This window comes from Ischnura elegans, chromosome 2 (genome assembly GCF_921293095.1).
Source record: "Ischnura elegans chromosome 2, ioIscEleg1.1, whole genome shotgun sequence".
Classification (NCBI taxonomy): Eukaryota; Metazoa; Arthropoda; class Insecta; order Odonata; family Coenagrionidae; genus Ischnura; species Ischnura elegans.
The window spans coordinates 87,410,900-87,425,435 of record NC_060247.1 but is presented as its reverse complement, the minus strand read 5'-3'; the positions used below and the strand labels follow the sequence as shown (position 1 = coordinate 87,425,435).

Genomic DNA, 14,536 nt, shown 5'->3' with positions numbered 1-14,536 from the left:
TGTTGCATTCCGCAGGATAACCGAACTCCTTGATGCCTTGCATACAGTCCAGCGAGCGAGAGTTGTCCGATGACGGCACAATAGGAGATGCGGATAACCCTGCACCAGCACGGTTTGCAGCCAATCGCTGTCCTCCAAACGCACCTCACACCATCGCCCAGTCATACAACGTTGTCAAATGCATAAATAGCAGCGAAATAAGCCTGATCCACTAAAATATGCCCTGTCTTCATGGAGCCCTTTGTAGGCATTTCACTTTCTTACCTGGCAATGCTGCCCCAACCTAGACCATTCTCCCTGTCATTGGACAACTCTCGGCGGCCGGACCATAGGTTCATCAACTTAGGAACAAGGTCTTGGAATGCATCTAGTTCGTAAATCGGACTTACTATACTCGGGAAGATATCAACCCTTGATTACGTCATGCCACATGCCGAAACTGAAACGAATTTTCCTGTTAATATATATTTTCACATAATTTACCTAATCGCCTTCATCACGTACAGTTTTTTTCCGACGATTCCTAAAAGAAACGTTCATACGAACTTCGTTATTACAAACCTCAGGTTTTTCGGTCCTGTGAATGTAATAACGAGAGTACTAATACTGTACTAATTCAATTCAAACAGTTTTTCACCTAAGTACTACATTTTCCTGTGAATTTCACTGAGGTTTTGGACTTTTCTCATTGATACTAGACATATATGGCTTTTGCTCCTTTCATATGAAAATGACTGCAATTTCTGTGTAATTGTTGTACAGTTGTTCTCTCCCCTCGTGGTAGAGGTACTCTATAAAGATAAATGGCAGTGGAAAATTTTGTATTGACTTTTTTAAAACGTCCATCACCAATGAGTATATTTTGACCAATTACCACATTTGATATCTTTGCATTAAATTTGAAAAATTATTCCTTATTGATCCACTCACTCCCAAAATTTCTCTCCATCACAAGTGACAATGAGCCAAGTTCTCCATACCGGCTGTTGTTTTGATGCCAAACACAGGTATCATCTTCAGTGATTTATCCACATCTCTTGTATGCCCATTGTTTTTGTCTTCCTATACTATCACATTTATTAATTTGTTTTATACCCAATTTAATTGCTTTTTAATGTTTATTTATTTGTACCCTTGTTTATGGTATATCTTACTGTAATGTGTGTTTATGTTTCATATAAGTTTGGGCTATTACATTCTCTCCTTTTATACACAGTTTTGTTGGTGAAACATGGCAGAGAAAAGTGTCCGAATAGGACAGCGGGTGGAAGTGGGTGGTAAAGATGTTCAGGGTGTTGTTGCATACGTTGGGACCACCTTATTTGCCTCTGGGAAATGGATTGGAGTGATTCTTGATGAGCCGAAAGGAAAAAACAATGGAACTGTCATGAATAAGCAGTATTTTGAGGTGAGTGGTTGCAGGGACATTTTTGCTAGAAGTTGTATGCTTTATTCTCTGTAGAGTGCCATTATTCGGTTAAAGGCTTGGCGATTTGTTTGTCGATCAGTTCTTTAGCCACCACCGAAATTCCTCCCTTATTTCAACGTTAGCACCCTCCTCTGCTCTCACTTTCCTCTTCTTCCACAGTGAAACAAGAGTATTTCAATGAAATGTTTGAAAAAGATGTTGTGGATAGCAAAGAAAGTAAAGTCAAAATTACTTGGAAAACAAACATGAAAGGATAATCCATCTTTTTTTAATTTATCTCCTTCACCATTCCCTTCCCATTACTGTGAGCATCAGTGGTCTTCTCTGTAATACAGTGAAACCTCGATTTTAGATTCCCCCTTTATACATTTTCCCTGATTTTGCACAGTTTTTATCAGGCCCAAAACAATACCACCTTTAAATAATGATAGTCTATTTTACAATTTTACTCAATTTTGCACTTTTTGTAAGTAGTCCATCCAAAAGTGTAAAATAGAGGTTTCACTGTAATAATAATCTTCACCGTTCATATGAGATGATTGGTATGGTTTCTGACTAAGATTTGGTGGAATTTTTGAATTTCTTCATGATTCACTCTGTATAGTTATGCCTCGAGCTCGTGGAAGTGTGCGCGTGCAAGCAAGTGTATGCTTGAGCACTGAAGAAGGATGAAGAAAGAAAATCAGCCACATGTTTCATTAGGAACAAAAAAAACTGGATTAGATACAACTAAATAATTTTAGAATTCTGGCGAGAGAAAAGATACTTATCCTGAAAGTATATGGAGATCATGAAGCGGTCAAAAATAGGAATTAAGAGGATAGCTACACCTTCCCCAACTCCGGAAAATATTTTTCTGAGCAGATTTTCAGATCTCTCACCGTTCCCTAGTGAGGTGCCAGCAGGTCAGGAAGGACATGCTCCACAGCCATCCGGGATATCTCCTACAAATACCGATGAATTTGAAGTTATCTCCACCTCATTCTAGCGTGAGGATTCCTGTTACGTAGTGGGAGAAAGGTCAACATCACCATGATGCACACGTGGATGAAATCTGAAAATGCCAAAATTCCTTGGGAATTCCTGAAAAAGCACTAAATTGTACGATACTAGTGTTGTCAGTGATGATTATTTGCTAAATCGTGACGTTTCAAAACCAGTCATAATTTTGCTCCAAAATGACTGGCTCTCAAATGTTGCACTCGGTTTTTTCAAACTATCTTCCTGAATTACTTCATCTAGAGAACTAGTCAAAACTCTCGTGTCACAGTTTTATAAGCAAAGAAAAAAACTGAAAATTCCAATCTACTGGTAAGCCATCTTCCAACGCTTATATTATTGGAGCAAATGGCAATACTTAGTAGTGGTTAGAAGCTACATATATACCTCTAGTACAATTTAGCAATCTGGCCATCTTTTCCCTAAAATGATCTAAACTGAAAATTAACAGTTATGTCTATACATATCTTATGATGTCTTCTCTCTCCAATAAATTCTGTCTTAATTGAAATTTTGCTGTGACTCATTGTATTCATCCTCATTGATTAATTATTAATTGTTTGTTTGACTTTGTTAATTATTGCTTCTTCCAATCGGCTAACTTTTTTCCTCGTTATGGTAATGGATAATCAGTGTTGTCTCTGCATGTTCCCATGCACTTACTTTGAAATAACAAAAGGAATACATGTAATGCCATTTCACCCAGTTGACACTTGTAAGTCTTATTGATGTTTCGCCAAGTTTTTTTTTATCCATTTATGCCTCTGCTGTTGAATGGTTAACAGAAGCCAATTTGATTCATGACTCTGAAGCCAAATAACAGCCATAACTTAATCAGGTGAGGATTCGCTTCATCTGCTTCTTCATTTCACTCAGACAGCTTTACCAAGTTGTAAGTTGAATGTATGACATGTGTGGTCACTATTGATATTTCTCCTTAGTTGTGAATTCAGATTGTGTGAGAGTAGGGTAGTCATAATATTTAAGTTTTTTTTATGACTATAATTGTCTTTGCAACATTTATTTACAATTTCAGCTGCATATGGTTTTATTTAATATCAATGGCTCTATGTAGCTCGCATTGGACCAATTATTTTATGACTCTTTTGCTCAGTGGCCTTACTACATCCGTAAACTTAGAAGCATTTGAGATTACAGCTACATTTGCTGTTGACAGAAAAGACTGCTGAGGTTGAAATTTGTGACGATATGAGTGGCTGTGATGATTGTGTACATGGATGGGTTGAATGAAAGGAATGCATGAAGAAAAAGGCAAAATTGAGTTTCACAACTACTTCAATTCTTTGTAATTCCGCCAAATTTTATGTTGCATTCTTTGTCATACTGGGATTTCTCATTAGAAAATAATTCCAAGGAAATCCTTGTGGAGTATTGTGGTGCCAAAATGTCGGGTGTAAAGAAAGAGGATATGTACATACATACATACCTATATATGTGAGTCATTGAAGAAGTGAGGATGAAGGTGGATGAGGTGGATTTAATAGTCAAAAAGTATGACAAACGTGGATGTGAAATGGTTTAAGGAGAGGTTGTTAGAGAATAGGAAGATGTGTGAGGCATGATGAGTCAGCTTGTGAGGTAGTGAAAGAGTTTTGCATCAAATGGTTGAGGATTGGATACCTGGCTAGCTACAAGATGGAAGATGTTTGAAGGGAATAGAAGTCATGGGTGACATGAAGCATATAACGATGTACAGTGAGCTGAAGAGTCCTATAGTGTTGCAGAATAGGGACCTCAAAGGTGAAAAATTTGACATTCTGGCTCCTCTTTGTAATTCTGTTAAAATCAATCTGAGGAAATGAACATGTACTGAAGACTTTCTAAGTGTGGCTCTTATGTATTGTTTATGCCTTAAAGTCTATCTGAACGGGGTAGTTAGTTGCCCAAGTGTCATCTCCAGATTGCATTCGAAGTTTACAGAGCGATTAAATTTAAAGAAATTCATGTTTTGCTTTAGCACTTAGTGATTCCTAGCTTTCAAGAAATGTATTTGCTGTAGAAAGTACTTGTAGAGTTCCTAGAAAATTTTATGTATGCAATTTATGGTATAACACCAAATCCCATTCAAACATCTCCAGTGCTCTTCCTTGGGTCTAGTTACGAACTGGAAGTGTGTTAAAGTTTGTACAAACTTTAAAAATGAAGTAACTAACACAAAAAATATGAAGCTGCAAATAATTTGCTGTCATCAAGGAATTCTATTGATTTCAACAAATTATTTTCCCTCTCTCAAATATATCAGACACGCATTGCAGTCAATAAGACTTCTTCAAAAAATGAACCATAAACAGAATGGCTGAGTAGTCATTGCATTCAGGGGGAAATTTCATTGCTGTTGTCAAACTTGCTCACTCTCTCCCAATGTAGCCTTGTATGGTAATCCTAAAGTAATCATTACATTGATGTTCTTCCCAGCTTTCCATGTAATATAATGACTGATCTACATGGAGAATACTAAAGGCTCGGATGTTGTTCACCTCCTATCTTGGTAAAATGGTCTGGTTGATGAGCAGCAAAAGATAAAAAATTGTGAATACATATTCATTTCAAAATATAGGTCAATGCCTTTATTTTTGGCTCTATTAGTGCTTTTTGGATGTAAAGGGAAGTTTACTTTTGCCATTTACTCATAAATTTATCATTTTTTCATGGTCTGAAACATATTTTTGTTATTATTTCAATTTTTCATGAGTGTGGTGTTGCTCCTTGTATTTTTCAATATTTTTTTGTGAGTGTCGCCATTTCAAGAAGGCAGATTTTAATACTTCAAAACGGCTAGAATTATTGGTAAAAATTTATTCTAAATCAGCATTCATGTGTTATCCTCCCAGTGTAAGGAAAACCATGGAACGTTTGTGAGACAATCTCAGATTTCCGTTATTGATGGAGGAACATCTACGGAAGCAACCTCACCATCCACCCCTTCTACTTCATCGTCGATCACAACTCCTACTTCTGAAGAGAGAATGCGGGGCAGAGCTAGCAGGTTTGTATGGTGTTAATATATTTTGTTATTCTTTGCCATGCATGACAGTGGTGTAAATATATATCACAGCTTAAAAATGGGATATCAAGCGTGCATTTCAATGTAGCTGATCAAGGTTTCTGATGCATGCCATTTCTTGGTCTTGTGCCTCAGTGCAGTGAAAACTTTTCTCCATCCAATTCAATGAAAGAGTTAGGATTATGGAAAGCTTGCCATTCTCTTGCTTCACCCTCCTGTCCAAACATTTATTCTGAAATTCATAATCCCACAGCTCCCATTTTTGTCAATCCCTATTTTGAATTAATCTGCATACCCTCATAAATTGTTCACCCTCCTGTTTTAATGTGGTAATTTCATAAATTATGGCATTTTTAAGGTCAGCAAAGGCTCTTAATGTATTTGCAACTTACGTGTGCATTACTTAAAAATGTGGGGAGAATAGAGATTCTGAGAAAATATCAAAAAAGAACAGTATATATCTATTACCCTTCCTTTTCTGCAAAAATTGTGTGCTGTTGCCGCTTGAGCAGGTGGATTCGAGAGGTGGCTAATGCAATGCATTCCTAGGTGACTCAATTTTTTGTACATGATGGAATGGGATATCAGTTCGTTTTTATTTTTTAACTATGTTCTGCTACTTTAATTTAGTTGAAATTATTTTCACATATGCCTAAGTGTCGAGTGCATAATCTCAACATATTTTGATAACTCTGCCCCAGCTCTAACTTGGTGAAATAATTTTTTGAAAATTTCACAGCATTTTTGATTTTAAAAATAAAACAAAAAAAATCTCAAAAATTTCCAAATGTGGATGATGTCCTTTCATTATTTATTATCTATTTTGTCATTTTTTCATGAATGAAGGAAATATTTGAAAAAGTTCAATTATCACGTAGTTGAGCCACAAAAGATCGACTGAATATTTTGCAAGACTCAATAGCTCACCAAGACTTCTGGTCCGAGAATCTTGGAAATGTCGCTCAGGGGCCAATTCACCATACTTATTTAGCCATGCCCTTTGCTTATCTGGAACATATAATTGTGTATATATTGTCAAAGACATCACGCTGAGTCTGAAACTGACATAATCTGTGGGAACCACTGGAGCCTCTCCATTCAGAAAGAATCAATTGAAAAAAATGCTCAAGTCAGTTCACAGGGGAAACATAAAATCTTTCATAAAGGAACATACGTTATGCATTCACCCCAGAGTTAAAGCATTTTAGCGTTGCTGATAATAAAGATTTCTTATTCGGAAGAGAGGGCGTTATTAATTGTGAGTGATTATTGGTGATGGTGAGTGATATTTATGTATAAAAATAGGGGGCAGTAATTTAATGTCGTTCATTGGTACATGTCCTTATTGCTGGGTAGTGAATCTTGCTTGGGTTTAAGCGGACATGCTCCTAGGCTTAATTTGAATGTGTACTGAGTTTCCAGTTGATTTTAGGATTTTCAGCTGTTGTTCCACATGATAATATTGCTTTCATAGTTTTCGTGGAATATTTTTTTTTGTTGGTATTTATTTTAATTTATGGATGAAGAGGCGTCTTTTACTCTCTAGCCTGTTTTTTGGGAATCAAATTCCTTTTTTCCCTTCCTTGCATTTATGTTTGTTGCCAATTACCTATTGTTCCTTCCTCTGCATGAAAGAAAGGGGTAAATTATTTATGGATATGTAAATTTTAGACTTCTTTCAGTGATTGAAAAACTGTGGAGTTGAAATATATATATATCCATATTGGAAATAATGGTGTTATCATTACTTTTACTGAGGAGTTGGAGGTTGGGTGTTACTTGCCTTTTGTTAGGTTCTTAAATAGGTAAAAATCTTATGTTCTCTCTCTGATCATTAAAAGTAAGTAATTGAAAATGACTTGTGATTGGTGTAGATAGTGGTATATGATGATAAACAAGTTTTTGGCGTAAATTTGTATTTATGGCTTCAATTTTAACTAGAGACTTTATTGTTGTTATTGATATACGTATGTTATTCTTTTCATTTGTTGACAGTTAAATGCAAAATAATTGTATTGGGTGATGGTTTCAGAGGAGCTAACATTGATAGCTTACTTGTGCATGTGTTAATAGGAATACTAATCGTTAGGTATATCCTGAGTGATTGCAGAAGTCTCAAAGTGGTTGAATTAAAATGTCTTTCTGTAGGAAGTGCTTACAACGATTGTGTTATTTTTTTGACCTCTTTTTATAATGTCATGTGCTAATTACGTCTGTGTTAAGAACTTTGCCATGACTAAATTTAATGAAAACCTTTATATTCTGAAGTCATGGCCGTGATCCCTGAACCTTGTCGTGGTAATATGTAGTAAAAAAATGGTCAAATGTCTCTACAGTAGAAACCTTTTTTTGTATTCTCAGATTTTTTCCTCTACTCTTGTACTTTCTTTATTTATTTTTGTCAATTATTTCATCATTCTCATTGACAACAAACCGAATGAAAAAGCATTGTTTTTAAATATTTATTGCCTTGATTCATCTTTACAATTACACACACTATTCCAAATCTCATCTTAAATGAGGCTTTTTTATACACAGCTAAAATTGTAATCAATCTCTGCACGATGTACAATAGGAATCTTATAATTGCTGTGAATTAAAACTTACAAGAAAATTTCCGCGAACAATTCACTATAGTGTTAAGTGTTGCAATTCTTAATTGATCCTTACTTCTCCACTAATATCTTGTGGAGCTGAGCACTGGTAAATGAACATATGTATTACATCCTTCAATGTAACCAATCTTTATATTTACGCAAAATAAAACATGGTTACCCTTTGATGCAGACAGAACATAAACAGTGGAGTACAATACAAAGCGATACCAATAGGCAGTGGTACTTAAGCAACAGAAGAAGGCAATAATTCAAATAGCCAGCTTATATGATATCAATATGAATGCCCTGACAATAAAAATCGCACACTCGAACATGAGCACCCTTGACTCATTGTTGTACATAATTTTCTTCTTTTAATTAGCTACATGGCAATCATTGAGACCTCTGCATCATTGAGTAATCTGCATGCTATAAAGCCAGGTTAACACAAGGCATGTGCCCACATGGGTAGATGAATGAATTCAGGGACAAATGAGTGGAATTAAACCAGGGACTGCTTTATGGACATTTGCTCATGTATTTGCAGTGGGTGTGCTCACTAGATGGAATTTGAAGATTTTGCATCTCCTTGTATGGGTACTTTTATAGGGTAACTAATGCCTTGGAAATTCTCTCTGGAAATGGAATTTGCTTTTATCTATTCTTTTCTCTTTCATGCAGAATATTATTAGTTTCATCGTTGTCATAACTAAGTTCATCATTTCCTTCCATTTTCTTTTCTGGTGTGTGTACACCAAACTTTTACAAAGTGAGTTTAAGGAGCGGATGAATTACAAAAAATCTTCTGAGAAATAAGAGAGGGGCTGAGCTCTTGTTGTTCTTTCTCTCAATTTGGCAAAACTCTTGTACTTTCTTCAGATAAATTTTAAATGTGAAATATCATGGGATGAGCATATTTAAAATTTCTTAACCTTACAATACAGTGATCTTCACCCCCTGCTCTATCAAATAATACTTCTATACAAACCGCTGCAAGGGTATTAAGTTTCAATTCATGCTTTCATGACATGTGTGGAAATTTCCATGTGGGTCTTTTCTTTAAAATCACTGCATAGTGATAAAAATCTTTACGAAGGGATTTAATGTATCAAATGATTCTTCTTATGCTAGCCTAAGGAAATTTGGGACTACAACTACCACTAGACTAACTCAGAGGTGAGTGATTTCTTTGACTAGAATTGTTGCTTGAATATATTCTCTTCTGTCTTCTCTTTCTTTCTTAACACTTATTTCTCTTTAACCCACTGCTTCAGCTACCCAAGCAGTGTAAGGAGGAGAGCTGAACCTACTCCGTAAGTATGATTAACTAGGACTTAATCTGTTGAAAAGCAAGTGTTTCATTTATCCTTGAAAATTACCGTGGGCATTCGTTCTCTCTCTGAAATAATTTGTGTATAAAGTTATTTTTTTATTTTATGTTTTTGAAGTCATGAATCACGTGTCTCTTAGGGTATTGGTGTGTTTGAAATTGAAGCTTCTTTTCATCCAAGTATGTATGTAGGATTAAATTAGTTATCTGTCTATTACACGTAAATCAGATATCAGTTTTGTGTGAGTGGCAGTGTTTCTTACACCTTTGCCTGAGTGGTATTAAGTAAAGTTAGGGTTATTTTATTGAGGGTCATTTGCTGCAAGTTTTTAGTGAATGTGATTTGTGAGTGAAATATTGGTAATTATTTGTGTGATAGAGTGATTTGCACAGAATGTTTTTATTGGTACATTGACCAGTTTCAGTTAATGTATCATTGTGCATGTCTTTGCAAATACTTATTCATTGCTCAAACACCTTGTAAGCATAATGTAATTTGTTTCTTTGAATTGTTTTATTTTTTGAGTAGAAGTATCAATGTTGTTACTGCTATGTTCATATTTGAAATTTTTTGTGCTGAATATTATATTCCTTATTCGTTAATGGAGTACTCACAATGCTGTGCATCATTAGTTGAGCTGTGTGCTGGATGCTGTCCATGAACACGAGAAGGAAGACTATTTGTATCCCTGTGAATGCTAATGCTCGTTATTGGAATTAAATACTTGCAGTTCATGTTGCCACAGAACTGTGATTATCGTATTATCTACCAACCAGGAATTCCTTGAATTCTCTGAAAAAATCTGGGAATTCTATCAGACTAGGGAAAACCTTGGATCGTATGAATGTTTTTACGTTAACAATTACCTCAGAAAGTTAGCATTTCTCTCATGAGGAAAACACTGATTTCTGTAAAGGCATTTCATGAATTACTTTTAAAATTACACTAGATACTTAACAAAAAAATTTATTGTTCTCAAAGTTTAAATCTACCATGATTTGCGAGTTTACTATGTGGAATTTCATGATTAAATACATTGAAGCAAATTCCACTTATTTTTTTCTGCTATATTCCGACCGGTCTCAAAAATCTTGCATCATTATCAAGGAAAATCCCTTAAATTTATAGCCTTAGTCTATTATATTTATTTAACTATGTTCTCAGAGTTTGTATAAATTTGTATTTTAATTCAATGATATAGTTTTAATAAATTTATTTATTTGTTGCTTCACCTAAAAACTTCAGTGCCCTTACATTCATTGCAATGTTTGCAGGACAGAGTGGCTCATAATGCATGGCAGCAACCTAAAAGGTTTTAGCTGGTAAAATATGCAACTACATCGACATACTCCCCCATCAGTTTCCTTGATGGGCTTGGGGTAATGGGTTTTAGGGCATCAGCGGTTGAACCAGTAAAGGTTTCATACATATTATTGAAACTTATGCTGTTCTTAAAAAAAATGGGTGTGGTTGTTTTCCATTGGATCAAAACAGACTGATAAAGCAAATTTTTTAGGCTAAGAAATACCGGAATAACATTTATCTTTCCAGCATTTTGATTTCTTTATAAATTATGGAAGAAAGGATTTTAAAAGATCTTCTTTGTAGTCTAGGAATTTGGGTCCCTTTCTTATCATGTCAAAGGTGAGAGGGTGTGAGATTCATCTGTGTACTTAATTTCATGTCCCTGGAGTTATGCATGAATTGTTCATGAATTTTTGCCGACTTTTTTGACTGGAAAGAATTTTCAAGAGAGCAAAGCTAAGAGAAGCATAGAAGTTGAGGATAGGAACAGTAATACAGTAAACTCTCGATTATAGGAAGCAGGATTTTACGAAGTTTTCGATTATACGAAGTGATATTGCGGTCCCGGTGAAAAGCCTATGCTAAATACATGGCGCTATTCGATTATACGAAATGTTTTGAAATTACGAACATCGGCTCGGTCCCCAGGAGCAAATGGCATTCGTTTATACGAACTACGGTGAAATATTTGTCAACAAAACTAGTTACGCTGGCGTAGTTAGCTGAAAAAATTGGCGCTTCCGACTGTGGTCCATCAAAAGTGTGAAATCGTAAATAATTGTGCAACTTTAGAAAGAACGGGTTCGCCTAAAACCTCACGGTGGGAATTTAGGGGAAGTAGGAGTTCAGTAAAAATATCGCGACTGACATAATGCCCCTACTTACTTGCCTATTTGTAAACATCGCATCGACAATACATCGTAGTTTAACATGTCAGGAAGGTCGCGCGAGGTTATTCGTACACTCCTACTGAACCCTTTCAACTGCTGTGAACTTACCTGGTACGTTCGCAAGGCAGGCTGCTGTGAACATACTTCGAAGACTACTTAAGACTACTTTTCGCTGAAGCACTTCGAAGGGTCCCTAATCCGGGACCCTTTCCTCGACGAGCTCACCCTCGCTGGCCCCTCTCCTCGACCCTCCGAGCGGGGGCCTCTCTCCCCAAAAGTGACCGCTCTGACTGCATTTTGAAAATCTATCAATCAATGGCATCATCAAAATATAATTGTTTGCATCGCACTTCTGCCAATCAGGCAATCAAGTATGTCTCTGAACCGTGTTTCTGCCATGAGAAATAACGATTTTGTTCACTTTGCTAAAATGGCCAAGTTAATAAAATTGTTATTTATTTTATCGCAGAAACACGGTTCAAAGACGTACTTGATTTCCTCCACTACAATGGCAAATCGCAAATGTGGATAATAAGGTTTCTCCGAGAAGAAACCGACAGCAGACACCTTCGACCTGGAGACGCTGGCAGGATAGCCAGCGAAACTGTTGTCCACAAACAAGCTGACGCGGAAGGAAACCCTGAAGAAATGCAGAGATCACGGTTTCTCTCTTTACTTTTCTGATAATGGAAGATGTTTCTCCTGTCGTTTTCCGGTTGAAACCTTGCTCCTGTCGGCATAAAAGAAGAGAGAGAAATACTATATGAACTTCACACCCGGTATGAAGAATATGGTCCTGATGAAGAATAAAGTCTTTCATTGCAACGTCTGCAAAGATGATGGAGCACAGTAGCCGGACAGAGAACTCAAACAGAATTTACTTCAAATATTCGCCAGAAGATAATCATATCCTATGTAATTTATGATCGTTACTGAATCTCAATGAAAATAACTAATTGAAATGATAGCACATTCAGCTGAAAATACGGAGTAACTCGAAATATTAACTTACGAAGGCTATTTTGGAAACGGGTTGAGGCCCTTGTTTTTCTTTTTTTTTTTTTCTCGTCACTGAGCGATAGTGAGCAACATAAATGGCGGTTAGGCCCTTAGAGTATGGTTAGGCCGGCTGGCGCTAAAATTCCGTGGGTGTTGGATACAATTATCTGTATTACGCTTACTTAATAGTTTCTATTCGCTCCTAACCACAAATTTATAACATTATATTCTTATAATAAACTTTGCAATTCATTATTTGATTAGATACGTTTTCTAAACTGGTCGGGAATTTCTTAAGCGATCGTTGATATTGAAGTATATGTACAAGAAATTGGAAATTTATGGTGGTATAATTATTTAACGATCTTTCACAGCATAAATCGATAACAAAAAGCCTTTTGTAAGAATTCTACCGTGAATAACTACCAGAAACATTTAAATAAGGCCACTAAAGACAAAAAAGGGCGGAAGAAACAAAAGCGAACATTTTTTCGGGACTTATGAAAAAGGTTTGAAATTACGAAACTCGATTTTACGAAGTGCAAATTTCTGGGTCCCACTGACTTCGTATAATCGAGAGTTTACTGTAGCTATATGTTGTGTATCATAGGGAATATTAAAATTCTGAATGAAGTAGCAATATGATTAGCCGATAAAAGAGCTGAGAGGGAATATTCACCTCTTATAACATCAAGTTGGGGACTGGTGATTCTCTACACTACTTGTAAAACAGCATTTGATTGATAATTTACTGTGAGGTTTCTTTTTTGGCAATCTTTATTAATGACAAATTCTAAGTTCCTTAGAGCTTTCATTATCCCTCCCAATGGAAGGGAAATCTTGAGTGAATAATCAAAGAAGATGGATAATTCAGCTTTGTTTATTTTTGTGGTAGTTATGACCTTGGTTTGACTGTTATGCTTTTTCTGTATCTTTTGATCTTATTCCATTGAAAAGGTGTTTGTTGGGAAGGACAGGCAGAGTAGAGGAGAGTAGAATAAGGAGAGTAGGGTTTGGAGGAACTAGCTAGAAAAGTGATAGATATTCCACTGAAGGGTTACTCTAGCCGTCAAGTTTCAGCTTCCCTGTCGGTTTCATCATAATATATCCTATCCCTAGCTATCTTTGTTGTCTCATGTAATGAGTCCTTATATGTTTTTATGTGTAAGGGTTACTGTAAAACCTTTTCACATTGCACAAGTACCTCTAAAAATACAATTACAATTTTTCATTAATAATGTTCCCTCCCTTTGGAAAAATCTGGTAAAATAAACCAGTATTTGATCAATTTCTACCAATTACTGGTGAAATCAATCAGTTAGTGGTTAATTCTCCACAATGGTAAGAATATGTTGAACCCTTTCTTTACAAGTGGTTAGCATATCTGATGATTTCAAGAGAATCGGCTGAAGTCAGAAATATACTCTCTACCACACATCAGAACCATGGTATACCAGGCAACCCTAGAGAACCCATTTTGATGAAGCTTTTTAGCAAAAATATTTGATAATGTGATGAACTGGCTGGTCAGAAACTAGAGAAAAACTACACAGTTAATTTGAAATATTTACCATGCATTGATGAAAACTTGGCAGCTACTTAATGGTGTTTTTCAGACCACATATACATATTTTGGGTTTGGATGCTAGTTGGTGCTCTTTCTTTATTGAAGATCATCATGTGTACAACTGAGTGATAATGATTCCTGAAATTTAATCATAGCACATGTTCATCATGGGTGACATTTGTCAAAGTCACCTTTTCTGTCAATGTATTTAGTGAAAATATTGTCAATTATGTTTGAATATTGCAATCATGGGAAATCCCAGCAGTTTTATGTAGCTTTCTTGGTCAGTTGTATATGTTTTTAAGGTGCAAGTAATATTTTTATTGTTATTTTATAATATTGGATATTCAACCTGTTTGTAAGTCATAGTACATAATATGTACTAAAGAGAGTG

General features: G+C 35.8%; 1 protein-coding gene across 9 annotated transcripts in view; it reads left to right on the top strand.

The window, feature by feature from the left end:
• The window catches only part of LOC124154109 (dynactin subunit 1), a 55,709-nt gene that overhangs the window by 3,085 nt on the left and 38,088 nt on the right, over nt 1–14,536 (top strand). For 4 of the 9 annotated variants that reach the window (XM_046527633.1, XM_046527630.1, XM_046527632.1 and 1 more), the window contains exons 2-5: nt 1,217–1,408; nt 5,281–5,435; nt 9,182–9,226; nt 9,325–9,363. In XM_046527633.1, the coding sequence (XP_046383589.1) occupies nt 1,232–1,408; nt 5,281–5,435; nt 9,182–9,226; nt 9,325–9,363 (416 nt within the window). In that variant the 5' untranslated portion in view covers nt 1,217–1,231. The remainder of the gene's footprint in view (nt 1–1,216; nt 1,409–5,280; nt 5,436–9,181; nt 9,227–9,324; nt 9,364–14,536) is intronic. The other 5 variants (XM_046527637.1, XM_046527635.1, XM_046527634.1 and 2 more) reach the window with 2 other exon arrangements.